At 42.0% G+C, this 27315-nt stretch overlaps 1 protein-coding gene across 1 annotated transcript; it reads right to left on the reverse strand.

The window, feature by feature from the left end:
- Positions 1-147: 147 nt before the first annotated feature.
- Positions 148-27153, reverse strand: LOC127679205 (transmembrane protein 180-like). The gene is made up of 6 exons (XM_052174880.1): positions 27004-27153; positions 24176-24898; positions 20238-20392; positions 16809-16892; positions 15697-15819; positions 148-371 (listed from the first exon to the last, which is right to left on the reverse strand). The coding sequence occupies exons 1-6, from the start codon at positions 27151-27153 to the stop codon at positions 239-241; spliced, it is 1368 nt and encodes a 455-aa protein (XP_052030840.1). The 3' UTR covers positions 148-238.
- Positions 27154-27315: the final 162 nt, after the last annotated feature.

The following is a 27315-nucleotide window of genomic DNA, read 5'->3' on the forward strand; positions in this document are numbered from 1 at the left end:
CAAGGCAGTCCAATGATGAAGAGTCCCAGGTCCCAGGTTCTAAGAACACTAGGAAAAAATCCCTTGGGAAGGCCTTAACTTAGAAAGTCAAAAAACACTCAAAACATGCTGTCAGGTTTTGCTTTATTTGCTCTGGATTTTAAACAAATGAAAAGGTATAAAGATCGCTTCTGCCCTTGGACACAGCAGAACCTGTGAGAACTGACAAGCACTTGAAGCGGTGGCACAGCCCCTGTGCTCACACTGTCCCTGCGCAGTCTCCTCTGCTCCTGGTGGAGAAAGAGTTCCAAGTCAGAATCTGCACGGTTGCGATGCCCAGGGACACAACACAAACCAGACTGAACATGCTGTCTTGAAGATCTGAAAGTATTCTAGAGGAGAAGATGTATGAGTTAATTTTTGTCCCAGAAGCTTCTTTTAAGTCAGAGTTATCTAACACATGGTATTCGGTAGCATTTTATCTATGAGCTCCTTTAACTTGAGAAAGAGACATTGTGTTGTGGAATGATGATTATTTCAAGAACCTGAGTAATTTCTTCCGCCTACTTGAACATAGGAAAGGAAGGTGATATGTAAATATGTAACTACCTTCCCTGGTAACAAGTGCTGCCTCTGTGACACAGAAGCACATGCCATGCATGGGAGGACAGAGATCAGAGTCCAGGACACAAAGAAGAAGCTTTCAGTGTACCCTTAGGCCAGGCTTAGTGTATGCTTGTAATCCCAGCAGCCAGGAAGGAAGGCTGAGGTAGGAAGATTGTGCGTTCGAAGCTAACCTGAGCTACATAGGCAGTTCCAGGCCAGTCTAGGACTGCACAGCAACACCTTGTCTGAAAGACAACCCATGGAGAATTATCTCGCTAGGCCTGATGATATAGAGCTGTAATTGCAGCTACTAGGAAGCTGAGGCAAGAGGGTCACAAGTTCAAGGCCTGCCTGAGCTACAGAGATACGGATCCTTAAAGTCTTTGGTCTTGAATAGCTGCCAGGCTTTAAACAAGGTGAGTGACTCTCGATGTTCATTTCTAGTACACAGGATGGCTGTAAGAGTGTTATAATGGAATTTCTTGGGGTGTCAGACAAGCACCTTCTGTCAGAAGGTGAGGTCTACATGAGGCTTCTCAGAGAAAATGTGTAAAGAGTTCTGAGAAATGCATACATGTCAGCTAGAAAACTTCTGTCAAGAATCATTTGCAAATACTCCAGTCATATTCTCCTTCTCTCTAAAGCCCAGGCATGAAATGTTCTTGGTACTCTGGTCTGGATTACATTTGCTAGGTGTGACCATCCCTCTGAACCCTCACTCATTAAACCTGCCCTTCACCTTGACTCCTATATGGTCCAAGAACTAATCTTCCACCTACTTCCAATTTTCTGCTTCTTGTAGGGTGCTGAGACAGCCACCAGGTAAGCAACTCGACTACATTGCATCCAGATGGTGGCCTCATTGTTACTCTGCCCAAATTCTATGTGGAAAACTTCATTTCTAAAAGCATGCGGTAATCTGTTGTCCTGGATTTGCCTCTTTTAAGGAAAATCCTTTCCTTTCTTCCGTAGGAAACAGTCTCTGTCCTAGAGACTGTCCTAGCTGCCCCCACTCTAGGCCCAACGGTCAGATATCCATACCTAGTGAGAGGAAGTCATGCCTTATGAATTACTGCTGCCTCTGTGATAGGCATGTGACTCACATGATGCTTCCCAGAATCTGCCTGCACTTTTGATGTGCTGCTGAGTCAAAGGTGCATATTTATTCACAGCCTGGAGCTGTTCAGTCAGTAAGCGTGAGAGCTTTGTTGCTACAGGGTGGGAAAAGTTTGAGGCCAAAACGGAGAAGGTCAAAGGCTTCTGACATCATTTGAGATCCAACTCTGCTGGACTTTTCACACATAACCAGAAGGTCCCTGTTCTGTTGAAGCTAGTCTGCTACATTTTTGCCACTTGCAGCCACAGTGGCCTGAAAAGCAAGCCTTTCCAACTGGCACTTGTGCCCATGTTACTGTAAATTAGCTGCTTTGACCCATGCTGGGTGAAGGTGGGATGTAATTGGCCACAACCAATTAATTTGTCTCTTAAGAAAAAGAGGTTTGAAACCGCTGAGTACAGATTCCCAGAAGGAGAGGACAAGGTCACGGCTGTGCTTTTGAACTTGAGGCTGTGGGTGCTTATAAATGGGAGGTGCTGCTCGCAGGCCTTGACTGTTCATTGATCTGAGCCGCATGACACACTAGACGGGAGACAATGGGTGCAAAATGCCAAGAGGTAGTGGAAACCCAAGTTCCACTTTGAATCAAAATCCTGTCTCTAATAAAAAGAGAAGAAGGAAGTGGCCTAATCAAGCCCTTATAGAGGGGCGCCACAACTAAGAGGCGCTTGCTAGTCAGAATCATTACAATATGTGCTTTATGAAAAGGCTGGTTTCTGCTTGGCAGAGGCACCTCTGTGCTCTGGGCTCAGTGTTTCATTAGCAACAGGAGCCCATTATCCTTCAGTATTCTCTAGTTATAACAGATTCCAGCTTCAGAAATATCCAGAAATTGGATTCCAGCTGTAAGGGGCTCTCTCTGGGAGATTTTCCACCTCTGAGATGAAACTGTCTCCCCCTCCCCCACGCCCCATTTCCCTGGGGAGAAGGGTCTGGAGAACACCTGTGGTGATTTGTAGAGTCAAAGCCTCTATTGAGCATGCCTGCTGAGGCTAGTGGGAGGCTGGAGAGAGGGCTCTATAGGTTGTGAGCATTTGCTGCTCCAGCATGAGGACCTAAGTTTACATACCAGCACCGTGTAAAAAAAAAATCAAAAGTTCTGGGTCTAGCACCTCACACCTGTAACCCAGTGCTGAGAGCTGAGGGGGTCGGGGGAGAGGTGGGGCTTTCCGGCTGCCAGCCTGAGGTTTAACAAGAGGCCCTGTCTCAAAGTAGTAGAAAGTAGAAGAGCAAAACAACCAACATCCTCCTCTAGCCTTAGTGTATGTATACCCACACATGCATGCCTATCACAAACACACATGTAGGCACATACACACACACACATGCACGCACACATGAACACACAATCACTATCTCACTCACTCACAAGGTATCTTAAGCTACATGCTCAAAGGCAGCAAAGGAACATTCCAATGAGTCTAACAACCTGGCAACTATCCCGCTAGAGGTCCATGAGGCTTCTGTGGTATTGAATGGCTACACACTCTCCAAAGTACCTGTGAGTTCCCCATTACTTCACAGACTGTCTTGAAGCTCTTCAAAGATTTCTTTGTCTTTCAGGTTCTTTTCTTTTCTCTTTTCTTTTCTCTTCTCAAAACAGGGCTTTGTTGTAGCTGGCCTGGATTGCTACATAGATCACATTGCCTCAATTTGGGGCAATCCTTCTGGGATTGCAAGCATCCACCACCATGCCTAGCTTCTGCTTGCTTCTCAAGGTTTCTTCTTTCTCCTAAAATTGTATTTCAAGCAGGGGCATGACTTTAGAGAATTTATTCTCCTCTCTCTACTGAAATATGGATGGCCTATTACTATTTTGCTATCAGACTGTCTTTGCGTCTCATTTCCAACATTACCAACTGTGGTGATTTGAATGACAGCAGCCCCACAGGCTCATATATTTGAATGTCTGGTTCCTAGTTAATTGGTGGGCTGTCAGGAAGAATTGGGAGGTGTGGCCTTGTTGGTATATCATTATGGGTGCTTTAACATTTCAAAAGCCCTCGCCAGGTCCAGTGAGCTACTGCTCTAGCACCATGCCTGCCTGCCTGCTGCCATATCCCCACCTTGTTCATCATGGACTCATCTCTGAATCTGTAAGCTCCACATTAAATGCTTCCTTTATAAGTTGCCTCGGTCATGGTGTCTCTTTGCAGCAAAAGAACAGTAAGGTACTGACATTTTTAATGAATCTCTACTATAAAAAATAGTTTTTTTAAAAGGTGTGTGTGTGTGTGAGCGTGCTCTCTCTCTCTCTCTCTCTCTCTCTCTCTCTCTCTCTCTCTCTCTCTCTCTCTGCATGTATGACCACATGATAGAATGATAGAAGAGGGCATCAGATCATTACAGATGGTTATGAGCCACTGCTGGGGATTGAACTCAGGACCTCAGGAAGAGCGGCCAGTGCTCTTAACCGCTGAGTCATCTTTCTAACCCTAGAAAATAACTGTTAAGGCAGGCAAGATGGCTCAGTGAGTCACATTTGATCTCAGGAACACAGCTTGTGGGAAGACAAAACTGACTCCCACGGGCGTCCTCTGACCTCCGCATTTGCGCATGCGCATGCACACATTTTCAGTCTCCCTTAAGCTCTGCTCATGCTTTCTTTCTGCCAAATATTCATAGCACGTTTTCTGCTTTACATTCTTGGGATAATATTGTCACTCAACAAACCCTACCTGCCAGCAGAAGCAAAGAAACCATAACAAATGGATTTAATTTTAACATGTAATTATAAGAACATTTTCCTTATGAGAAAATTTTATGCACCTCATTCTCTCCCATGATTTTCTCCTCTCCTTTTAAAAGAAAAATAACTACTGAACAATAAATGCCTAACAATAGATAATAATATCCCCCAAATATCATCATTTAGTACACCTCGCTTTTTAAAAAGATTTATGTATTTATTGTATGTGAGTACACTGTAGCTGTCTTCAGACACACCAGAAGAGGGCATCAGAGCCATTACAGATGGTTGTGAGCCACTGTGTGGTTGCTGGGAATTGAACTTAGGACCTCTGGAAGAGCAGTGCTCATACCTGCTGAGCCATCTCTCCAGCCTACACTTTGCTTTCTTAACTTACACCTGCTAAGCCATTTGTAAAGTCAGCTCTATGAAGTAAAGGGAGCATAATATGAGCTATCGTACTGGCACCTAAAGTTCTATTCTTAGATTCTTCTTAATCACAAAGCTGAAGTGAAGGCTGGCTTCTCTCTACTCTCCTTTTCCCCACTGATCTCACCTCTAAAAGGCATGAAATTACCAGGGCTACATCCATGAAGAAATTTTTATTGCCAGTAGTAAAAACACAGACGATCCTATCAATGGAGCTGTAAGCCAGTCAGTATCAGTGCATATGCCTGCCGAGGAAAGCTATGCTCAGGATGGAAAGGGCCAAAGAACTTAAGGTCTACTTGGCACAGATACATCAATTGTTGCTACCTTAGGAGCAAAGAAGAAAATTTCCCTTTCGTTAGAGCCATTTGCTAAGAATAGCCATCGAAGGCTGGGCATGGAGGTTCATGCCTGTAATGCTGGCACATGGGAGGCTGAGACAGGAGATCACAAATTCAAGGCCAGTCTGCATTACCCAGCAAGTCCTATATCCAAACAATAACAAAACCACAGCCAGGAGTCGAGGAGGGGGTCTAGCAGCTAGGAACCAATGTTGCAACTTTGCTTTCCTAACAGTCTGAAAGCCAGAAGTCCAAGATGAGAGAGCTGGTTGGTTAGACTTTAGTGGGGGCCCTTTGATTTGTTTGCAGACAGAAAGTGATATTTTGTGGAACTGAACCTAGGTGCTAGGCAGGCATTCCACCAGTGGGCCATAATGTCAGCCCCAGGAAGTCCTGCCATGCATGGGAGGGATGTATGGAAAGAGAAAACATTTATTAATATTTTCTTTCTTCCTTTCCCATGTGTGTGTGTGTGTGTGTGTGTGTGTGTGTATGAGTGTGTGTACGTGTAACCTAGACCCTCACACATGCTGATGATACAGATGTTCTTTATCAATGAACAATACCCAGAAGCCCTGCCCTTCCTCTTTCCAGAGTACTTACCCTATCATGCAGGACCTATGTTCAGGACCTGCCCTAAACTCACTTCTTAAAGATCCCATCTGTAAATATTGCCTACTGTGAGTTAGGACTTTAATATATGAACTTTGAGGAGACTCAGTTTGGTTCACAGTATCATGTTTAATGTGTTTCTTCCATTGCTACTAATTTCCCCCAACAACATTAGGTACCAAGGAACAGATGGGATAATTTAATTGTCCAAAGTTACATGGCTAATGAGTTTGGAGCTGGAACTGAAATTTCTACCTATGAAATTTTATCTCATCTAAAAATCTCTCCAATAAAAAAATAGTACCTCTAATCTCAATTTTTAAGGAAAAAAAACAAATAAACCAGTTTTTAAGAAGGTTGCCCCTATGTTTTGTGGAAATGAGTTAAGGTACTCTTGAGCACCAAGGGTCTTACAGCTGGGTCTGAAGACAGTTCAGAACTGTCTTGAAAGTGTAGGGCTCTAATGCTCTACACACCTACCTTTTTGCTTGTATGTCCATCTAGGAAGACAATAAGGGATGGTGGTAGACTCATGTTTCTCCAGAAACCACCCTAAGGTTGATATTCTTTCCTTTGGATTCAATTATTTCCACAGATAGCCCCTTTGCAATGGAACACTAGTTCCATTTACAGAGGTAAGTAGAAAATACTGTGGAGAAAAATTAACATTGACCACAATTCTGTGGAAAAACCCAAAGTACATATATTATTGTGGTACTAGGCACATCTTGGTAGAATTCCCTCCAAAGCTTCATAACCACATTTCTTACGTGATATCAGTAAATCAATGTAGGCTTTATTGTAATCTTTTGGGCCAATAGGTTTTCATTTAAAATGATACAAATGTTTATGTCCACTATAATGCCTAGACTCAAACAATATTGGCTCAAAATAAATACTTATCTCTATATTCCTAAATGTGCATGTGTTCATATACACTTTGCATCTTTAATATTTGCCTTCTCTTAATACTACTTTTCTAAAATACAATGCTATAGAAGGGGAAGAATGAAGATGTGCTTCACCAAAATACAAAATCTGAGGCAATGTATGGGATATTCTAACTCCTGAGTTTTTCTACTTCTTATGGTGTGCCTATATAATAACTTCACAGATTCTTCAGAAGAAGGTATTGTGGGTTGTGCATTCTTCTTGTTTCTGTTTCTGTTTTTGCTTTTGCCAACTTTGTGCACATTGGCCAAGCATGGTGGTACGTATCTTTAATCCCAACACTTGAGAAGAACAGGTAGGAAGATCTCTGTGAGTTTAAAGCCATCCTGGTCTACACAGCAAGTTCAGGACAGTCAGGACGACACAGAGAAACCCTGTCTCAAACAAACAAACAAACAAATGAAAAACATACAAAAAACAAAGATTGCATGCATCAACAAACTCAAGATTAATAACATGGAAAACATGAGTAGATCTGGTAAGTCAAGGTCAAGGAAGAGAGCTTGACAAGTAAAATGTTTGCTATATAAGCATTAGGACCTGAGTTTGAATCCCAGAATGCACGTAAAATAGCCTGGCACAATGCTGCGAACGTATAACCCCAGCACTGAGGGGTGGAGCACTGAGGGTGGAGACACGAGATCCCTGGGCCTCACTGATCAGTCAGCCTAACTTGCATGGGACCCTCAGGCCAGTGAGAGACTATGTCTAAAAAGTAAATAGCACCTTAGGAATGACATCTGAGGGTGACTTTGCCCCCTATACACATGAGCACACATGTATATGCACATCCACAAACAAACAACCTAAATATGTAAGTAAATAAATATTTTAAAATACAAACCTTAAGCCTACTTTGAATTTGTATGTGTTTCACTCTGAGAAGAATCATTCTGTATCTGAGCTCTTGCTATTGTTGAAGACCATGCTATCTACTATGCCATTGGAAGAGAAAAAAGTCACTTTCTAAACTTTTTTCATGAATATAAGTTTGGAGGTACCACATAAAACCAGATACACTAAAGCTAATAGAGGAGAAAGTGGGGAAGAGCCTAGAACACATGGGCACAGGGGAAATTTTCCTGAACAGAACACCAATGGCTTATGCTCTAAGAACAAGAATAGACAAATGGGACCTCATAAAACTGCAAAATTTCTGTATGGCAAAAGACACTATCAATAGACAAACCAGCAACCAACAAACCGGGAAAAGATCTCTCCCAATCCTGCATCCAATAGAGGGCTAATATCCAATGTATACAAAGAACTCAAGAAGTTAGACTCTAGAGTATCAAATAACCCTATTTAAAAATGGAGTACAGAGCTAAACAGAGAATTCTCAACTGAGGAAACTCAAAAGGCTGTGAAGCACCTAAAGAAATGTTCAGCATCCTTAGTCATCAGGGAAATGCAAATCAAAACAACCCTGAGATTCCACCTCACACTAGTCAGAATGGCTAAGATAAAAAACTCAGGAGGCAGATGATGCTGGTGAGGATGTGGAAAAAAAGGAACACTCCTCCATTGCTGGTGGGATTGCAAGCTGGCAAAACCACTCTGGAAATCAGTTTGGTGCTTCCTCAGAAAATTAGACATAGCACTACCTGTGGACCCAGCAATACCACTCCTGGGCATATACCCAGAAGATGCTCCAACATGTAATAAGGACACATGCTCCACTATGTTCACAGCAGCCTTATTTATAATAGCCAGAAGCTGGAAAGAACCAAGATGTCCTTCAACAGAGGAATGGATACAGAAAATGTGATATATTTACACAATGCTAAATAGAGTACTACTCAGCTATTAAAAACAATGAATTCATGAAATTCTTAGGCAAATGGATGGAACTAGAAAGTGCCATTCTGCCGGGCGGTGGTGGCAAACGCCTGTAATCCCAGCACTCTGGGAGGCAGAGGCAGGCAGATTTCTGAGTTCGAGGCCAGCCTGGTCTACAGAGTGAGCTCCAGGACAGCCAGGGCTATACAGAGAAACCCTGTCTCGAAAAAAAAACAAATCCAAAAAAAAAAAAAAAAAGAAAGAAAAAAAGAAAAAAAAGAAAGAAAGAAAGAAAAAAAAAGAAAGAAAGTGTCATTCTGAGTGAGGTAACCCAATCACAAAAGAACACACATAGTATGCAGTCACTGATAAGTGGATATTAGCTCAAAAGCTCAGAATAGACAAGATACAACTCACAGACCACACAAAGCTCAAGAAGGAAGACCAAAGTGTGGGTGCTTCAGTTTTTCTGAAAAAGGGAACAAAATAATCACAGGAGCAATTATGGAGACAAAGTGTGGGGCAGAGACTGAAGGAAAGGCCACACAGAGACTGTCCTACCTGGGGATTCATCCTATAACAGTTACCAAACCCAGACACTATTAGGGATGACAAGAAATGCTTGAGGAAAGGAGCCTATTATGACTGTCTCCTGAGGGGCTCTACCAGAGCCTTACAGATACAGAGGCAGATGCTAGCATCCAACCATTGGACTGAGTGAGGGGTCCCCAATGGGGGAGTTGGAGGGAGGACTGGAGGAGCTGAAGGGGTTTTTAGCCCCATGGGAAGAACGAGGATGTCGGCCAACCAGACCACCCAGAGCTCCCAGGGACTAAACCATCAACTAAGGGTACACATGGTTCCAGCTGCAATTGTAGCAGAGGAGAATGCCTTGTCGGGCATCGGTGTGAGGAAAGATCCTTGGTCCTATGAAGGCTCAATAGATGCCCCAGAGTGGGGAAATTGAGGGGGGGTTAGGTAGGAGTGGGTTGGGTGGAGGGGCATCTTCTTGGAGGCAAGGGGTGGGAGGATGGGTTGGGGGTTTTCTGGGAGGGGGATACCGGGGAAAGGGTATAACATTTGAAATGTAAATGAAGAGTATATTCAGTACAAAGATTAAAAAAAAACAGTAAGTTTAGAGGTATCTGTTATGAAACTTCAGGACAGAAAGCCAGCAAAAGAAATGGTGCATATCTGTCTATCTATATGTCCCAACTTGAGACCCATGCCATGAGAGAAAGTCTACCCCTGACACAATTAACAATATTCTCCTATACTTTCAGACAGAAGCCTAGCTAGCTGTCCTCTGGGAGGCTTCACCTAGCAGCTAATGGAAACAGATGCAGACCCACAGCCAAACATTAGGTGAAGTTCAGGGAATCTGTGGAAGAGGGAGAGGAAGGATTAAAGAGCCAGAGGAGTCAAAGACACCATAAGAATCCTACAGAATCAACTAACCTGGACCCACAGGGACTCCACAGACTGAACCACAAAACAAAGGACCTAGGCCACCTACACACACGTAACAGATGTACAACTTAGTCTTCATGTGAGACCGCTAACTACTGGAGCAGGGGCTGTCTCTGATCCTGTGGCCTTTGGTCCCCTTTCTCCTATCTGGGCTGCCTTGTCTAGGCTCAATAGGATGTGCCTAGTCCTACTGCAACTTGATATCTGTGGGAGGCACCTCCCTTCTCTGAGGAGAAAAAGAGGGGGAAAGAGGAAGGTGAGGTGAGGTGAGGGACTGGGAGGAGAGGAGGGAGGGGAAATTATGATTGTAATATAAAGTAAAAAAATTTAATTAAAAGAAAAAGAAATCTTGCCTCTGTCTTCCACATGCTAGGAATAAAGGCATGTGTGGGATTAAAGGCATGTGCTACCACACCTGGTGATTTCAGTGTTCTTTAGAGCTGAAAAATATTTATTTTATATATGTACCAGGTTTTCTTTTTTTGTTTGTTTGGTTTTTTTGTTTTGTTTTTTGTTTCTCAAGACAGGGTTTCTGTGTGTAGCCCTGGCTGTCCTGGAACTCACTCTGTAGACCAGGCTGGCCTCGAACTCAGAAATCTGCCTGCCTCTGCCTCCCAAGTACTGGGATTAAAGGCCTGCGCCACCACCACTGGGCCCAGATTTTCATTATTCATTCATCTGCAGATGGACATAAAGGTTGGTTCTAATTCATTGCTATACATAGTAAATAGAGTCACAATAAATGTGGATGTACAAGTATCTTTATGGTAGGATATAGAGTTCACAAGGAATAGTGCATATATAATTTTTAACATACTAGTATGGCTTTGGGTAGAGCTCATTGGTAGAGCATTTACCTAGCATGTCCCAAGCCCCAGGTCATATTTCTAATATGGAAAAAAATTAAAGAATGGGAAAAAAAGGAAGAAAAAACATTCTTTTATATAAACCAGACTGATCACAGGAAGTCATTATTCTTTTTGTTTTGTCATGCTTTGCTCTGGTTTGGATTTTTAGATAGGATCTCATACTACAGTTCAGACTGGCCTAGAACTCATTGTATAGTACAGGCTGTCTTCAAACTCATGGCAGTTCTTCAGCCTTAGGCTCCCTGCGAGCTAGTATAACAGGTGTGAGTCATCATACCCAGCAAAAACTATTTCTAAACTAATGATTTTTATTTATTAATCAGTTACATACAATCCACCAATAGATGACAGTGTAATCCAGTGAATAAAGCTGACTGTCTATGATCCTGGTGAAAATGTGCCTCTCTACTCCTAATGTCCTAAGCAGCAGCAGGAGCTTGGTCAGGACTTCAGGGTACTCCCTGGCACATGGAGTAGGTGTGTTTACTGCATCCCGTGCAAGTAACCAATCACAGGCCTGTGTTTCTTTATATTTGTGGCTTCTCTCACCTCTGGACTTAGCTCAGTGTGCTGGACTTGCCCTTCTGCCTCCCTAAAGCCATGCAAGCAAAGCAGAACAAACCTTAGGACTCTAGCTCTCAGCTCAGTATTAACGCTACAAAAATTCGATAAGTATGTGCCAAGAAAGAACATAAATCTACTTGGTTGAGCAAGTGAAAGAGGAGGTCTTTGCCATAACACCCTGGAGCTGAATTGTGCGTTCTCTTGTGCAACATGATGGCAGCTTGGTCTATAATTTCAAAACTGTCTGTTTCATGTTTGCAATGCTAGGGGTTGAATCACATACACACTTGGCAAGTGATTAACCACTGAACCACATCCCCAGAGTTCATGCCATTTTTTAGCAGGAGATTATATACATTTGATGGTCTGTTTCTTTTCTTCTTAACACAATGTCTCATTGTGTATCTCTGGCTGGCCTCAAACTTACTATGTAGATCAAGATAGCCTCAAACGCACTGTCAGGTATGGTGGCACACCCCCTTAATCCTAGCACACAGGAAGCAGAGGCAGAGGATTTCTGGGCCAGCCCGATCTACATAGCAAGTTCTAAGGCAGCCAGGGATACACAGTGAGACCCTGCCTCAAAAACAAAATGAACAAACCAAAGAACCAGATGTGTGCCACCATGCCCAAGCCCGGTCATTCATTTCCACCATCACTACATGAAATACCTTACCCCACAGAACTAGGAATTATTCTGCTTTTCTTGATCAGGTTGCCCAATTGTAAATCTCTATTAACAAATTCAATTATTATATTTTGCTGAATTAAGTGCATCACTGAATCATTTAGGAAGTAAATATAAGGGCCTGTGGAATGGCTCAGCAGGTAAAGATTCTTACCCCAAAGGTTGATAATCTAAGTTTGATCTCTGAGACCCACAGAGTGAAAAGAGAGAGCCAACTTCCACAGGTTGTCTTCTGACAGCCACAGGTATACCCATATGCACACACACACACACACACACACCTGGAACTCACTGGCCTAAAGCTCATACAATCTCCTGCCTCACTCAGCTTCTCAAGTACAGGTATTACCACTACATTTAGCTCAGAAACAACATTTCTTTAATTGCACCAAGGAATTTAGAGTATCTTTTGAAAAGGACAAAAGGAAGAGCGCTAACTCTAAGTTAGCTGGTTCTGTACACTGGAAACAGTAAGCAAAGATGTTATACCAGGTATGGTGGTGCATGCTTTTAATGCCAGAACTTGAGAGGTAAGACAGGTGGATCTCTGTGAGTTCAAGGCCAGGTTGGTCAATATAGTGAGCTCTAGGGACAGCTAGGACCACATAGAGAGACAGTTTCTCAAAAAAAAAAAAAAAAAGAAAGAAAGAAAGAAAGAAAAGAAAAGAAAAAAGAAAGAAAGAAAGAAAAGAAAAAAGAAGAAAGAGAAAGAGAGAGAGAGAAAGAAAGAAAGAAAGAAAGAAAGAAAGAAAGAAAGAAAGAAAGAAAGAAAGAAAGAAAGAAGAAAGAAAGGACCAAGTGCCAGAAAACTTATCTGCAATAGTGACACATGTGTATCTCATCGACGTGTTTGTTCAGTTCTTTACGTTGGTAGCTCTCTACTCACAAAGCACACCTGCTGAGTACTGCAGTTAGCCTCTGGACTTTCAGGTAGTATGTGCCATGTGAGGCCACCAGAGGCCAAGGTTTAGTTATCACTTAAAAGATAAATGATACCAAAGTGCCTGTATGTGCTTGTATCTCTGAAAATGCTTATGGTATCACTAAACCAGTTTGCCAACGCGTCAGGCTGCCAACGTGTCATGTCGCTGAGCCAACAAGAATTAGTGCTCAGAGCCTCTGTTCCCAAGGCTGTAAATCTCTAGGTTCCTCGCCTTGGCTTCACAAAGGGAAAAAGGCAGGAAGCTTTAAAAGATGCTGGTGGCTAGGTCGTACCTCTAGAGTTTTAGATTGAACTGGTCTGGAGTGTGACCTGGCCATTGGAACTCGTAATGCTAATGTACAAATGGGATTCAGAATGTTGACTATAGGGTCTTTGTCTTTTTTGAGAACACAGATAATTCAGTGAAAGGTAGACACACCTGTTCTTCCTTCCTTACTGTCACAATACTCTAAGACTAAGCTAAAATTGGTGATATGTGGTCATGAAACTCTTTTACCAAGTCTGTCATCAGGGCTTTCTACCACAAATTTGCTTGAGGCCTTTAATGCTACCTAGGTTTACAGTTACTCCCCCAATGGGAAAAACAGTCACCTAGTACATGGAGAAGCTGAGATTATGAAAGAGTTCCTTCAGATTCTACTAAAGATTGGGATGCTGCTCAGGACCCAGAAAGTAATCCCCAGCACAACAAAAAACAAACGTGATCAGATTATATGAACTCACCAGCACTTGGGAAGCGAGGCAAGATTAAGAGTTCTAGGTCAGAGACCTAGTAAAATGGCTTGGTGGATAAAGGCACTTACTTCCAGGCCTGGCAACTTAAGTTCAATATCTGGGAGCTGCATAGTAAGAGAGAACCAACTCCTGCCTTAGTGTATGTACATATGGCTGCTGATGTGTGTTTGTGTGTGTGTGTGTGTCTGTGTGTGTCTGTGTGTGTGTCTGTGTGTGTGTGTCTGTGTGTGTCTCTGTGTGTGTGTCTGTGTGTGTGTGTCTGTGTGTGTATCTGTGTGTGTGTGTCTGTGTGTGTCTCTGTGTGTGTGTCTGTGTGTGTCTCTGTGTGTGTGTGTGTCTGTGTGTGTGTGTCTGTGTGTGTCTCTGTGTGTGTGTCTGTGTGTGTGCGTCTGTGTGTGTCTGTGTGTGTCTATGTGTGTCTGTGTGTCTCTGTATGTGTCTGTGTGTGTCTCTGTGTGTGTCTGTGTGTCTGTGTCTCTGTGTGCGTCTGTTTCTGCGTCTGTGTCTCTGTGTGTCTCTGTGTATCTGTGTATGCATATACATGCACACTGAATAACCAAATGTACAAACTTTTTAGAACCAAATATGTACAATGTTAATTCTTTAAGAAGTAACTTGTATGAGTTATCTCTGTACTTTACGTTATTTTTTCTGTTTAAAAATTTTCATAGTAAAAATTTGTGATGAAAAACAAGATGTCTGGATTGAGAAGCAAAAGAAAGGGTCATGGATCAGTATGTGCTGAAACTAATACATTCAAATGCAGACAGCTGAACCTACATGTGATCACCATGAAACTTTCTCCATGTTCTCATGTATTTGAAAATGTTCATAATTGACAGAAAAGAAAATGCTGGAACTAAAAAATAATTATAAAAAGACTGCAAAATATTCTACTATGCCAATGTCGCTGTCTTTGTTTTGTTTTGTTTTTTGGATTTTGGGGTTTTTGTTTTTTGTTTTTTGTTTTTTTTTTTGAGACAGGGTTTTTCTGTATAGCCCTGGCTGTTCTGGAACTCACTCTGTAGACCAGTCTGGCCTTGAACTCAGAAATCTGCCTGCCTCTGCCTCTGCCTCCCAGAGTGCTGGGATTACAGGCGTGCGCCACCACTGCCCAGCACTGGCTTTCTTACCTACAAGCAATAAACAAGTAAAATTTTAAATTACACATGAAGTATCACTTATACAGTACCCCAAAATATAAAATACTTAGATATAGCCTGAAAAAAATACAAGATGTGCATAAGGAAAACTATAAAACTCTTGACAAAAGAAATCACAGAAGAGCTAAACAGTCCTTGTCATCACAGGGACCCTCAATCTTGGAAGCTGTCAATTCTTCTTCCCTCATGGATAGTTAGACTCACTCTCCCATGAGGGTTTCTTGACCATAAGCAGACTTGGTAGGGCACTCTCCTCCACATAGTCACAGTGGCCTTTTTACTTCTGGTAGGATCCTCTTTACTTTTGGGGTACCGAAGATGAAACCTACAGTTCCCAGTGTGCTAGGTAAGTGTTATACCTACCACTCAGCTACGCCCCAGCCCTTAGTGGGTACCTGTCTCAGCATTTTATAATCTCTAGAGATCTGTGGAGGCTCCTTCTTCATCTTTTATCCTCAGTATTGTTTTATCTAACATATAATCAATTCCTCAGAAACATGAAGTAATAGTGAAGGAGTGGACAACTTAGGAAATGCAATCCATATGTAGCTTTGTGTAAAGTATACAGACATATGTCATATATGTGATTTCAAAAGTGGTATTAAAACTATCTCATGGCTCCTTAACATTAATACTTTTATTATAGCTCATTTGAGCTATGTGAGTTAATAGCTAACAAAATCCAAAGTCCAAGAAAGTTTCTTAATGGTTAACGGGAAAGGGTGGATTTCTTGCATGACTGCAAAGGTTTTTTTCTCTACCTGTTGTTCAGCTCCCCGTACCCATGCTGGTTGAGCTTAGACAGTATCAGCATGGGAGCTAAAGCCTGGGCAGGTCTGGCAAATAAAGCACTGATGACAGAAACCATCAAGGAAAGAGAAGACCTGGAAGAGACAAAAATAGGGCTGGTCCTTATCAATATAAATCACATTTGGTATATTTCTTATTGTTGTTTTTGAGACAGTGTGTCTTATTATGTAGCTCTGGATTGTTTTCTGGAACTCACTCTGAGACTAGAATGATCTTAAACTCAGACACCCATTGCCCTCCGCCTCTCAAGTGCTGGGGTTAAAGATATGTTCCACCATCCTAGCATTTTCATATGTATGAAGAGCCTCTTTGTGCATGAAGATCCCTTCAACCTAAGTAAACAACTATAGAAATAGTTTAGCAATTATAAAATAGCAATTCCTTAGTTTTAAGGATAATAGAACTCTTCTGTTGTGGTAATCCTCCTGCCTCAGTCTCTGCAGTGCTAGCATTACAGGAGTGCGTCACAACACACAGCCATTTGTTGAGATAAGGTCTTGCTATATGGCCAGCCTAGAACTCAAGTGTTCCTCCTGCCTCAGTCTACTGAGTGGCTAAGACTTCTGAAAAGTGTCACTATACCTATCAGACAGTAAACAGCCATATGCTATTTATGTGTGTTGGCATTTGGTAAGTGGCAGTGCACTGAAATTCGTACAGCATAAAACAAACTGAGACTTCACTTTTGTTCCTAGGCATTAATGGTAACTTCTGATGTAGAAGTGGTTCTGTAAACCTAACCAATACAAATTATGATGTCTTTTCAGAAACAGAAAAATATTGCCCAGGGGCAAGGGCTGCAGCTCAAGGGTAGATCACTAGCCTAGCATGTGCAAAGCCCTCAGGTTCAATCCACAACATTGCAAAACAAGAAAAGAAAAAGTTGCCCAGGGTGAAAAAATGTGAACATTGTATGATATTCTGTTCTCTTTGTCCCAGTGACAGTCCTTAGGATCAACACTCTTGTATGTGTTTGTGGTATCAACATAACTGAGCTGTAAGGACTCTGGTAATTCCTATCTGTGTAGCATTATGTAGTTAGTATTTGAATAAATATACTTACTGCCAGTTACACTTCAGTAAATCCGCATCAACCATGTCTGCCACTGGCAAATTAAATAAGCAAAAAGAGGCGTGTGCAATCACCCTAGAAAAAAGTTAAAATATACATACGAACTGTACACATACAAACATTCTACAACTACAAAGCACAAAGCAAAACAACATAGACTGGAGAGGTGGTTCGGCAGTTAGGACAGCTGGTTGCTCTTTAAGAAGACTCAGGTTCAGTTCCTAGCACCCACATAGAATCTCATAACTGTAACTCCAGTCCCCTCTTTTGTCTTCTGTGGCACCAGGTATATATACAAGTGAAACATTCATACACATAAAATGATTTTAAAAAATTAGCAAAGCTGGTCATAGTGGTAGCATACATACCCAGCACATGGGAGGCAGAAGCAGGAGAATCAACAGTTCAAGTCAGCTCTAGCTACACAGTGTGTCTTTGAGTTTTACTGCTGTGAACAGAAGCCATGACTAAGGTAACTCTTATAAGGATGACAACTTAATTAGTGCTGGCTTACAGAGTTCAGAGGTTCAGTTCATTAATCAAGACAGGGAGCATAGCAGCACCTGGGTAGGTGTGGCGTAAGAGGAGCTGAGAGTTCTATATCTTGTTCCAAAGGCAAACAGGAGAAGACTGGCTTCCAGGCAGCTAGGATGAGGGTCTTAAAGCCCATGCCCACTGTGACAAATACCTACTACAACAAGACCACACCTTCTCTAACAAGGCCACACCTCCAAATAGTGCCACTCTCTGGGCCAAATATATTCAAACCACGACACAGTGAGTTCAAGGCTAAGTGAGTCCCTGTCTCAAACAAATAAAGACTAATATAAAAGAAGACATAGACAAAACACATCAAGGAATTGAGAATTGAGTAAGTCGAAGAACAATAAGAAGCCATTTAAGTTGTTCAGCAAATGAACTGATTTATTTTTTATATGATACTCAAAACACAGGAAGAAGCAAGCAGAAACTGACAAGCAGAATTATATGAAACTAAAAAACATTCTCAAAGCAAGAGGGAAAACATCAAGAGTAAAGAGATAGCTTACCAAATAGGAGAAAATATATATCAACTATTCATCTGGATTAATATACAGAATGTATAAAGAACTAAAAAAGAACCTCACAGCAGCAAACTCCCCCCCCCCAAAAAAAAACAAACAACAACAAAACAACCAAAACTAAAGGCAATCCTATCAAATACAAATGGCCAGACTGGAGAGATTTCTCAGTGGTCAGGAGCAGTGAACACTCTTTCAGAGAACCTGAGTAGATTCCCAGCACCCACATGATAGCTCACAACCATCAGTAACTATAGTGCCAGGAGATCTGATCTCCACTGGTACAGTCACACATGTGGTGCACATACATACATGTAGGCAAACTACTCACACATATAAACCAAAATTTTAAAATTATATATACAAATAGTATAATTATATGCTAAAGTAGTCATCAGGAGATATTAGATATTATTTCACTCCAGTTAAAATGGTTATTATCAGCTAAGCATAGTGTCACTTTTAATCACGGCACTCAGAAGGCAGAAGCAGGTATATGTCCTGGAGTTCAAGGCTAGTCTGGTCTACATAGAAAGTTTCAGGCCAACCAGGTCTACACAATGAGATCCTAACTTTAAAAAAAAAGAATGCTATTGTAAAGCGCAACAACCAAAAGTCAAAGTGGTTGATGTAGGAAGAGCCCCCACACATTGCAGGCCAGCATGTACATTAGAGAAGATGCTGTGGAGAAGGCTCCGACAGCTCCTCCAGAGCCTGAAACTAGAGTACCAGTAGATCCAGCTATTTTACTGCTGTGTATACTACCCAGGGAGACAGATGACAAACAGATACTCATGCAGCCTACCTTACTGAGGTGCTACTAACTCACAGTCGCTATGGTATGGAACCAGCCTAGGTGCCTATTAATGGATGAACAGATAAGGAAAATATGTTATGTATATAAAATGGAATATTATCTAGTCATAAAGAAGAATGTAATGCTGACAGAAGTAGCAAAGTGGATGGACCTGTAGAGCACAGGTTCAGGGAAATAAGTTAGATCCAGAAAGACATGTATGTACCACATACAAGCCAAGTATGTACTCTCTCCCACATACAAGATTTTTTTAATAAACTTGAGTGTAGAATGAGACAAGAGGGTGGGGAATTGCTTTAAAAAAAAAAAAGGCTAGGCATGAAAAGTGCACATGGACTTCACACTCAACTCCAGCAATATACAAAGTGTTTGTTGGCTTGCTTGCTTCTGAGATGGCACACACAGTCCAGGCTGGCCTTGAACTTGCTATGGAGGACCAGATGACTTTGAACTTCTGGTCCTCCTGCTTCTATCTCCCATATATTGGAATTATAAGTGTGCATACACCTGCATTGTTGTTGTTTGACTTTTCCTTTATTACATTTATTTATTTATTATATGTATGCAGAGTGTGTAGGTATATATGAATAAGCACGTTGTTTACACATGGATACTAACAGTGTCTTCATCATACATGTTCCATCTTTTTAAAATTTATGTATTTATTGATTCGTTTAGTTAGTGAGTATGTGTGTATGCCTGTGTACGCATGTGTAGGAGCCCACAAAAGTCAGAAGGGGAAAGCAAAGCCCTTGGGATTGGAGTTAAAGATGGTTGTAAGCCACCACATGAGTGGTAGAACTAAACAGAACTGAACCTGGGTCCCCTGCAAAAGCAGAAAGTTCTCTTACTGTTGAGCCATCTCTCCAGCCCTCCATCTTATTTTGGAGACAAAGCCTCTCTTATTGAACCTAGGACTCACAAACTCACCTAGGCAGGCTGGCCAGTGAGCTCCAGGAATCTTGCTGTCTCTACCCCATAGTCCATGCCTGCTCTGGGGTTACAGATACATGTTGTTGTATATGACTTATCTGGGTACCAGGAACCCTCACACACGCTCTCTGTGTGGAGAGCAGTTTAGCAACTGAGTTATCTCACAGCCCCTTGTTGAGTTTTGTCATTGTTGTTGGTTCTGTTGTGTTTTGTTGTTTGTTTGACTTGACTAGTTTATTTTATTTTCTTTTGAGATGGAGTCTTATTCTGTAATCTAGCTCATCTAAAATGTATGGCAATCCTCCTGCCTTAGCTTCTAGCTGCCATATTATACAGCTGAGACACCAAACCTAGCTATTAAACAGAGCCAATCTTTGGCACAAATCTATTATATGAAATGCTTTCCACATGCAATTAACATTCAAACAACCTCACTGAAAGGAACAATGTCCTTGTCTACAAATGAGAAACTTCCTTCAGATCAAATGGTAGGCCTGGCATGGTGACTCATGCTTCTAACTTCAGCTACTCAAATTAAAGATATTTCAGTGTTTGGAAGGGTGCTGAAAAGCATGATACAATGCTGAAAGGGACCTGGCATTTACTTACATGATAACAGTGAGATAAACAGCCAAACAGTAATAGTGTTCCTGTCCCAGAAGTAACATGGCAAGAGTGGCTGCCCCTTCTAGGTAGAAAGAAATTAAGATAACCTTATAGTAACCGTATCTCTTCAGCCAGGACTGACCTAGAAGTACCAGGCACTGCAAGGAAAGAGATCAACACTGTGTTAAAGAGGAACCCGCCCCACCTGTTAGTCTTGCTTACCTGTGATGACAAAATCAACCTCTCCTTACAAAACTAAGTCACTCTGGATTACAACACCTGTTGCATCACAGCTTAGACTGTCTTGATCTGGGTTTGGTTTGGCTTGGCAATGGGGTCTCACTATGTGGCCCCATCTGTCCTTGAATTTACCATGTAGTCCAGGCTTAGCCTTGAACTCTCAGTAATCCTCCTGCCTCAGCCTCCCAAGTGCTGGAATTACAGGTGAGCCATTACACCTAGCTGTCAATTCATATACACCAAAAGCTGGGGATGCAGGTCGGTGGCTGGAAGCACACACAAGACTTTGGGTTCTACCTCAGCACTGGCAAAAAGGGAGGGGAAAAAAAGAATAAAAAAACCAAAACAACTGCAGGCATTAATGTTGTATGAATATTACCTGGGAAATGGAAGGCTCATCCAAGACTTAAACAAATACACAATTTACAATTGGAGGGTAAAGCCAGCACTAACCCAAGGCAGGCCATTACTGATATCTCACCACCCACACCGTGAGGCCATCTGAACTGCCCCTTTCCCTGGAATCAGAAGTCTGGTACACAGTAGCTGCGTTGCATGCCATTCTGCTGGTTAACTGTTATATACGTTCATCATTCTAACATGTTCACACCAAGGGCTTACTTTTTTTTTCCTTTTCTGCATTTTTGCTGCTAGTTCTGAAGACATCCATTGTTCTCGACTAAAATGTCTGTGACATGTGCACTCATGTGCATTCACAAAGTTTTGAAGACACTCTTTGTTTGCAACATGAAAAGTGCATTGTTTAGCCCAGAGAAGTTTCCACTAACCAAATGCATGTACAGACAATAGAAGAGCAGTTTTGAACAACATAAGTTGACTCTAAACATCCTTTCCTCTCTGACCCACTCTTTGGCTTACTCTTCTACTTTCAAGGAATGAGAGCTCATTTTCTAGAGGCTGAAAATAGTAGCTCAGTGGCTGACAAGAGCCAAAGCTTCTCTTAGAGGCAAGTAAACAAGCACCAGCGAGACCCAGGATGCTCCTTTGTGCAGTTGTCCTAGAAAGTCACTCTCACCCACTTACTAAGATGAAGCTGCTCCAGGCAGTGGTGGCGCACGCCCATAAGCCTAGCATTTGGGAGGCAGAGGCAGGCAGATTTCTGAGTTTGAGGCCAGACTAGTCTACAGAGTGAGTTCCAGGACAGCCAGGGCTATACAGAGAAACCCTGTCTCGAAAAACCAAAACCAAAACCAAAAAAAAAAAAAAAAGGTGAGGCTACTTCTGTCTAGAAGTCACTAACACAGAAACATGCAGGAGGTCAAGAATGCAAGGAATCTGTGACAGAGTGCAAAGTGCAAGCTTTGGAAATCAGAGGCCTGACATCTGAATTCCAGCTTTGCCACTTTAAATTACCTGTGTGCTCAAAGTCAAGTTACTTCACCTAAGAGACATTTTCTAATGTCTGTGTCCTTTCTCCTCTCCCCTCTCAATTTTTTGCTCTATGTTCCAGCATTCTACCAAGGAGCACTAACCCTGTCACTCCCGATTCTCTTTATTTAGGTCCATATTCAATATATAAGACACTCAATAATGTATAGCTATTATTCTTGTGTCCAATATGTACAGAGACATGAGACAATGATATTATTATAAAAGTTCATAACAGAAGAGAAAGACTTATGTCTAAAAGCCAGACAGAATCTGGCTTCCTTTTTATATGTCCACCTGAGCTGGAGTCTTCAAAGAGCACATCCCATCTGAGTGTTGGCAAAGTCACCCACAGAATCTAAAGCACACCAGAATGAGAAAGGTGGTGTTGTGGCTTGGTGCCTAGCCTGAGCCAGTCATGTGTGAGAGCAAGAGCCGGGACTTACAGAGGGTCCGTTGCCTGTGTGCTAGGAACCCTCTCCAGTCACCAGTGTGCTGCCCTTTAGTGGTTCACATGGTGACTGTGGTAGACAGGCCCCATGTTTATTTTAGTTTTATAAATGAAGATAACGAGATAGAGAGAAACTGAGTGACTCCCTCTGGTTCACACAGTTAAATAGGGGAGCCACGGTTTCCCTTGAGAGATTCCAAAGCTATACTCTTAGATGTTCCTAATCTGCTTCTCTTAAGGGAGCAGGATGACTGACTGAAGTCTTGAACAGCTATTAGAGAAAAAGACTGATTTCCTCAGCCATGCTCTCCTACATGCACTTGATTTCAGAAGCTGAGCTGTGTCGGGCCTGGTGAGGACCTGTATGGGAGGAAGACCATACATGTTCATTCTTTCTTTTTTCTTTCTTTCTTTCTTTCTTTCTTTCTTTCTTTCTTTCTTTCTTTCTTTCTTTCTTTCTTCCTTCCTTCCTTCCTTCCTTCCTTCCTTCCTTTCTTTGTTTCTTTGTTTCTTTTTCTTTCTTTCTTTCTTTTTTTTTTTGAGATTAGTTCTCAGTCTATAGACTAGGCTGGCCTGGAACTCATGCCAATCCTCCTGCCTCAGCCTCCTGAGATAACCATGTGTGCCGCCAAACCTGTCTTGTTCTTCCTTTTCTCCTTCCATTTACTCAGTTTCTTGAAAGGCATTCCACTGTGCAGTCAGCCTCAGAAAAAGGAAGCCATGTCCAGTGATGAACGGGCTTGAAGCCATTTAGTCCAACACTGACAGCTCTCACGAGCTGCTACTTTTGATACCATATTTTATGCAAGTATTATTTACCTAGAAATGAAGAAGACATTAAAGACCCTTTGTATTTCATATGTTCTTGAGGGGGACTGAGGAAGAGGGCTGTAGAAATCTATTGGCCATATTTCTTTTGACATATGACAGACTAAGATAAATATTATATATAAGTATTATATAGCTTAGTGGGAGCACTGACCATGCAAATCCTAGGTCCAATCCATAGTACTGAGAGAGAGAGAGAGAGAGAGAGAGAGAGAGAGAGAGAGAGCACACAGAGAGCAGAGACAGAGAGAGAACGATTACTGAACATATATTTGACAAAGAACTTGCATCCAGAACATACAAAGTATTTCTGCAACTCAATAAAGTGAAGACTGACTAATACAGCAATTAAAACTTTGAAAAATAGTTGAACAAATAATTTACCAATATAACAAAACCATACACTCAAAGGAAGCCATTAACTTCTTCCCTGGCTTTGCTGATGCTTATATCCCAAGCTAAATATTTAAAACATCGGGCTGTGGAGATGGCTTGGCACCAAGCCTAACCACCTGAGTCCAATCCCTGGATCTCACACGAGGGAAGAGAGAAACGGTGCCTCGAAGCTGTCTTCTGACTGCCACAGGCCGCCCTGGCACACACAAATACGCACATGCTCACAGTAGCCCAGGCATGGGGCTCTCTAAGTCAGTTTGGTCTGCTTAGCAAGTTTCAGGTCAGCCAGGACTATACACTGAGACCTGTCTCAAAACACACACACACACACACACACACACACACAAATAAATAAATAGAATTTTAAAATATATATATTTTTAAAATGCCATGCTCCTTGTCCCTCACTGCCTGTCTCGTTTGCTTGCTTCCCCATCGTTTCTATGGGGACCGGCATGTACAGTCACTGGGTCTGACTCTGTGTTCCTTCCTATGGAGCCCTGTACAGTGACTCGGCTATGACTCTTAGTGTCTGCTAATCAATATGTAACAATCAGTAACACTTTTATCTCCTCAGACAGCTAAGAGTTCATCTTTTGTCCCACTGGGAAAACACACTGAGAATCTTCACACCTACCTGAGGGCAGATGAAGCCAGCCCCGTACATGACGCTCCTTATGGAAGAAGAGAGAACCTCAGTGGGAATGAGGATATCTACAAAGATCATCATGAAGTTACTGAAGAAGGTCAAATGGAAGACTTGGAAGAAATTCATGATGAGGAAAAGGTAGAAGTTCCTCTGAGGCAAGATTTGTCTCATCAGTAAGATGGCAGAGGTCCCTGCCAACTCCTGTTCACTCCCGGAGAGGAAGTTTTCCTCCACGTTTCTTTTAAATTCAAACCGTCTCATATGGAACATGCCACTGCAAAGGCTGATAGATGCCAGGATGGCAAGGATGACAGATACGGCTTGAAAGTTGGGCAGGATGTCCATGTTGTGAGAGATGAGGCCACAGAAAAGGATGCTGGTGGAGCCCACCAGGGATGCTACCTGGTTGACTCTGGTCAGCTGCAGCCTGCTCTCATGCCTGGGGGACGTCTCTGCAAACAGGCGGCACTGGGCTTGCTGCACCCAGGCGTGGGTGCTGTCAAATGCACACAGGGAGACTACCAGCTGGAGTCCAGTAAGCCAGTCACTTTCTCTATAGTGTTGCCAAGGGAACCAAGGGAGCAAAAAGGCCACTGCATGCAGAAGGGCTCCAAGCAGGGAGCAGTGGTACCCGAGACAGCAATCATACTGAGAGCTCATGCGGAAATACCCACTCAGGTCAGTCAGAATATTCCAGATCATTAAGATTACCTAGGGAGAACCAAATAGACCTGGGATTATTTTGCATAGTTGCTAGTAGTGTAGACGGCTACATTCAAGCTGAGAATGACTCATGAGGCTGAGTACATGCCTATCATCTCAGAACCTGGGAGCTGAAGGAGCAGTACCGTGAGTCCAAGGCCAGCCTGAGCTACACAGTAAGCCAGAGGGAAGGGAGAGGGCGAGGGAGAGAGGAAAGGCAAGAAGCGGGAAGAAAGAATCCCTGGCATTTTTTTTTTCTGTTTCCAACTTGTGAGAAGTATTTAAAGCTGAAAAGTCTCAGGTTCAGTTGAAACTAACAGTGTTGAATAACGGTGGTGCACGCCTTTAGTCCCAGTACTCAGGAGACAGAGGCAGGTAGATATCCGTTAGTTCAAGGCCAGCCTGATATACTTCCAGGAGAAAGCCTGTCTAAAACAAAACAACAACAACAACAACAACAATAGTGACCGTATGCTACTGAAAAGCCAGTGCACGTTTGCTTTATATTCAACTATAATACACGTGTTTGCACGTATTATTTTGTCAAACCCTTAACAAATGACACTCTCTATGATAAAGTGTTTACTTGTATTATTTTGTCAAATCCTTAGAAAAAGACAACACTCTCCATGATAATGGAGAGTTATTTCTCAAGCTTACAAAATTAGATCTTGAGGGGGAGAAGGTAACTCATCTAGCTGAGGAAGCAGAGCAGCTTGGCACCCCAGTGAACCCAGAATGTGTCTCCCTCCCAATGCGGCACACAGATCGTACTTTCTCATGGAATTCAGGCCTTTCCTTTTGTTAAAGTTTTTATTTATTTATTTTACATCTACAAATGTTTTATCTACATGTATGCATGTGAACCATGTGTTTGTCTGATACCCATGGAGACCAGAAGAGGGCACCAGATCCCCTGGAACTAGAGTTACAGATAATTGTGAGCGATCATACGGGTGCTGGGAACTAAACCCAGGTTTTCTAGAAAAGCAAAAAGTGTTCTAAATCAATAAGCCATTTCTTTTCCCTTCCAAAATACCATTTTGCAGATCTACCTTAAGAAAAGTTGGCCAGGCAGTGGTGTCACATTCCTTTAATCACAGTACTTGGGAGACAGAGGCAGGTAGATTTCTGAGTTCAAGGCCAGCCTGGTCTCCAGAGTGAGTTCCAGGACAGCCAGAGCTATACAGAGAAGCCCTGTCTCAGAAAAAGGAAAAAAGAAGAAAAAGAAAACAAAAGGAAAAGAAAAGTTAAGATACTACTAATAATAAATTAACTCAAAACCAACATAGTAAATATGTAGTTCTGTAATAAGCAATGTCATAATGCACAAGGAAAAATGTAAAAAAAAAAATCCATTCAGCTCATGTATGACAAGTTATAATACAATTTGTAAATATCACCAAGCTTTTCAAGGTATAGCTCCTGTGCTGGGTAGTTTTATTTCAACTTGACACAAGTTGGGGTCATCTGAGAGAAAGGAACCTCAATTGAAAAATGCCTCCATGGGACTGGGTTACAGGCAAGACTGTAGGGCACTTTTTAGTTAGTGATTGATGTGGCTGGGGACAGTCTTGAGCAAATGGTCCTATAGAGAAAGGAGGTTGAACAAGCCAGTAAGGGGCAAGCCTCTGTGGCATCTGCATCAGCTCCTGCTCCAGGTTCCTGCCCTGACTTCCTTCAGTGATGGACTACAATTCAGAAGTGTAAACCAAACCCTTTCCTTCCCAGTTGTTTTGGCCATGGTGTTTTATCACAGCAATGGTAACCATAATTACGTGTCTCCTTTTCTTCCTTCCCGCTCTTTTCTCCTCTCTCCCAGAAAATTCCCTTTGCCTTTTCTTCTCTTTTCCCTCCCTCTCCTCTCCCTTTCTTTTTGAAACAGGATCCTTCTATGCTCAACAATAGAAAAATTGTTGAAAAATTGAATTCTCAACAATTTTGCCTTGGCTAAATTTCTGAGATTACAGGTTTGCATCACCATAGTACACACATTTTTATTGATACCTCTTACAGGTATGTAAAGAATTCACTTTTTGACCAGTTATGGTAACATACCACTATAAGGAAGCAAGCTCTGTCCTGCATAGAAAGGAGTAAAAAGTGTATCTCACCTGGGACTGATAGAAGGCCAACTCGGAAATCTTGTATACTTCCAAGAAAAGTTTCACATAGTAGAAACTGAAGAAAGAACTTAACATTTCAGTTCCTAGTGTAATCAGAGAGTATGCCCAGGCTTCAGATTTGATACTTAACAGGGTCATTTTCCATGTAGAGGAAGTTTTCATCCCTCTGTTTAAAAAAAAAGTTTCAATTCATTATTTGCATAAGGTAGTTGATGGATAATAAAATTCCATTAATTTTAGAGTCCAAAAGTACTTGCTATGTTACTAGATTTCTTTATCTATTTATTTATACCTATTCAT

This window comes from Apodemus sylvaticus, chromosome 1 (genome assembly GCF_947179515.1).
Source record: "Apodemus sylvaticus chromosome 1, mApoSyl1.1, whole genome shotgun sequence".
Taxonomy (NCBI): domain Eukaryota; kingdom Metazoa; phylum Chordata; class Mammalia; order Rodentia; family Muridae; genus Apodemus; species Apodemus sylvaticus.

Bases quoted from the DNA above. Each gene is read 5' to 3' on its own strand.
- LOC127679205 (XM_052174880.1), bottom strand. From the start codon at position 27,153: ATGACCCTGTTAAGTATCAAATCTGAAGCCTGGGCATACTCTCTGATT. The intron at 16,893-20,237 runs GTAAGTAAATGC...ACTTTTTTCTAG, and splicing joins GTTTATCTCACTGTTATCAT to GGTGATTGCACACGCCTCTT. The intron at 15,820-16,808 runs GTAAGTATATTT...TGTCTCTTCCAG, and splicing joins TTACTGAAGTGTAACTGGCA to GTCTTCTCTTTCCTTGATGG.